Source organism: Rutidosis leptorrhynchoides, chromosome 1, assembly GCF_046630445.1.
Source record: "Rutidosis leptorrhynchoides isolate AG116_Rl617_1_P2 chromosome 1, CSIRO_AGI_Rlap_v1, whole genome shotgun sequence".
Lineage (NCBI taxonomy): Eukaryota > Viridiplantae > Streptophyta > Magnoliopsida > Asterales > Asteraceae > Rutidosis > Rutidosis leptorrhynchoides.
The window spans coordinates 81,351,283-81,354,495 of NC_092333.1; the positions used below are offsets into that span (position 1 = coordinate 81,351,283).

Sequence of the window (3,213 nt, forward strand, 5' to 3'; positions counted from 1 at the left end):
ATCGCAGGGACTCGCCTGGATATCCTCCGGAAAATAAAAGCTAAGCTAACTACTACTAAAAACTAACTAAAAGATTGAAAATATAAATTGAATTGCAAGTTGAGTGTGTCTTGGAATGGATGGAGAAGGCCCTTTAAATAGACCAGAATTTTGCCCAAATACGCCTGGCAGGCCGTATGGAAGGTCGTATGGTGGGGCGTATTTGGCAGGCCGTATGGCTGGCAGGCCGTTTCTTGGGGGCGTTTGCAGGGCCGTGTGGCAGGCCGTACTCCATACTGGCAGCCCGTATGGCAGCCCGTATGGCAGCCCGTATCTGGTGCTGGTCAGCCTTGATTCACTGGATCGTAACTTAATTTCTTTCTTTCACCGTTTTCGCTCTAGAATCTTCGTTTTAGCTCCGTTTTACTTGATTCTTTTTTGCATCGCCTTTGTTATTACTTAATCTACAAAATCAACCGAAAAAGTGATAATTTTGCCGACAAAGTTTTAATCTTTATTGTTTTAGGGCTTAATTTAGGGGGTAAAAAAGTGACTTTTTGCCCGATATCATTCGTGCAGTTCACGTTTTCTGTGTTACTACTTTGTTTACGTTAAGGTGAGTTATAGTCCCGTTTTTATACTATTTTAAAGTATATTTTTGGGATGTGATTACATGCATTTTATTTACGTTTAGACACAAGTGGCAATTAAATTTAAATTATTCATTATGAGTTGAACGAAAATATTCCCTAGTCTGGTAACTGTAATCACTGGTTTCTACTGGTGAACGCGAATCCTATGGATAGATCTATCAGGTTTGACAACCCCATTTCGAGCTAGTCGCGCTAGCAATTTATAATCGGAATGTATTAGTACTTCGTATTTATTTGAAGATACACATGTTTAGTGTATATTGTGTTTGGTAAGGGTGGAATTGGTTAAGTGGTTACCAGGTGACTCATGGACAAATGGAATAATGGTTTAATATTTTCTAACATTTTTAAATCTTGTGGTCTAAAGTTTATTCGTTTATTTAAACCTATAATTCACTCAACATTTTTGTTGACAGTTTACTCGCATGTTTTCACAGGTACTTGATTTGTTGAGCTTCCGCTGTGTTAGAGGGTCTGCATTCATTGGGCAGATATTGATAAACATTTAAACTTTGCATTCTTTTTGGATATTTAAACTTGTGGGTTTTGTTGACATGTTTTGGTCAACTTTGGTTATTTAATAAGTTGAGTTGTTTAAAACTACTTATTTTGAGTAAATTTCCTTTTTGGGAAACTTTTTGGTTAAAGAATGCAATGTTGTTTAATAAATTCATATAGAGTTTCGATCAAGCTGTGGGACCAAGTGACGGAGCCGTTAAGGGTACTTGACGGGCCATCACATATTATGTAACACATAAAAAATAATTTAAAGTCAAAGTTGGAAAGATAAGACCTCTAAAGTCAAAACAGGACAATAGATTTGGGACGGAGGGAGTATATGATAGAAAATGGTTTCAGAAGGGGAGTCATCGATCAGACTCTGTTTATCAAAGAAAAAGGCGCCGATATCATGCTGGTACAGGTTTATGTGGACGACATCATCTTTGGGTCAACCGATCAGAAGATGGTTGATGAGTTTGAAGACGTAATGCAGAAACGATTCAAGATGAGTTCACTGGGGGCCATTAATTTCTTTTTAGGGTTGCAGGTTGATCAAACGGAAAAAGGCATCTTTCTACATCAATCGAAGTATGTAGCTGACATCTTGAGCCGATTCAAGATGGAGAATGAACGAGTTTCCAAGAATCCTCTATCAGTGATTCACGGGATTACACCAGAAAATACTAGAGCAAAGGTCAGCCCGACTCTTTACAAGGCTATTATTGGTTCCTTGATGTATCTTACAGCATCTCGTCCAGATACCATGTTCGCAACATGCTTGTGTGCTCATTATCAAGCACAACCAAATGTGAATCATATGCTCGCTGCAAAGAAGATCATGCGGTATCTCAAGGGGACTCCGAGTTTGGGCTTATGGTATCCACGGAAGGATGGATTCGGGTTAACAACATACAGTGACTCCGACTATGGAGGATGCAAAATAGATTTCAAATCTACCTCTGGAGGTTGTCAGTTTCTGGGTAGCAGGCTTGTGAGTTGGCAGTGTAAGAAACAGACCGCTGTTGCACAATCCACGTGTGAAGTTGAATATATTGTTGCGACAATCTGTACTTCTCAGGTTGTCTGGATTCAACAACAGCTGTGGGATTACGTTTTGCATATTTCTAACACTCCTATCTATGTTGATAATACGGCCACTATTGCTGTAACTAAGAATCCTGTTAATCATTCTAAGACCAAACATATAGGGATCAAGTACCATTTCATTAGGGACTGTTATGAAAAGCGTTTAATAGATGTCCTTCAGATAGGTACACAGACCCAACGTGCTGATTTGTTCACTAAAGCTTTTGATCGACCACGTTTCCTATTCTTACTAAATGTTTTGGGTGTGAGAGAGAGGGCAGAAGTTGTGTCCGATAAGGAGTTATTGAAGTAATCATCCAATTTGTTTCATTTGTATATATGCATTTGCATGCTGCATCATTTTTGCGTGTTACTTAGCTTCTCATTTTCCTGCATATTAATTTCAACATCATTTTATGTTCTGTATGTTTAATATGAAAAAACCCAAAAATATTTGTGTTTAATTTTATTTCATAGATTAGTTGAGAAAATGGGAACACACGAAAATACAAAAACAATATAAAGTTGAAAACCCATAAAAAGTTGAAAAATTCGAAAATGAGAAGGTGCTATGTGATATTGGGAGATGATTGTATTACTGAACTTCCATGTTTATCGTTTTGCGCACAACGTATGTAATACATGATTAGTTGATGAATGTTGATAAATTTTGATGATCAAATTTTGGAATGAGATGATCACACAAACATCAAGTAAATAATCTTGACAAGGAAATCATGAAAAGGTTTAAAGCGGTTGACGGTAGTCACCTAACTATCACTGAGAATGTATTGTGAAACGATCGTTCAGGAACTCAACAGACGGTTGAGGTCTCCCATACTACGATTTATACTCTAGTGAAGGATTGTCAAGTAAGTCAACAAGACGAGTTTACTCTATTAGAATGTATACTTGTTTCTATTCACCTTTATTGCTTGGGCCAAAACATTTCAGTAGGTCATTCAGGTATTCAAAGGGGGGTATTCTCAATTTG

General features: G+C 37.6%; 1 protein-coding gene across 1 annotated transcript; it reads left to right on the plus strand.

Annotated features, from left to right (window-relative positions):
- The first annotated feature begins 1,470 nt into the window (after nt 1–1,470).
- LOC139886065 (uncharacterized mitochondrial protein AtMg00810-like) lies at nt 1,471–2,532 on the plus strand. The gene has a single exon (XM_071869810.1). The coding sequence runs from the start codon at nt 1,471–1,473 to the stop codon at nt 2,530–2,532; it is 1,062 nt and encodes a 353-aa protein (XP_071725911.1).
- Nucleotides 2,533–3,213: the final 681 nt, after the last annotated feature.

Coding starts and splice junctions, on each gene's coding strand:
- LOC139886065 (XM_071869810.1), top strand. CDS start 1,471: ATGATAGAAAATGGTTTCAGAAGGGGAGTCATCGATCAGACTCTGTTT.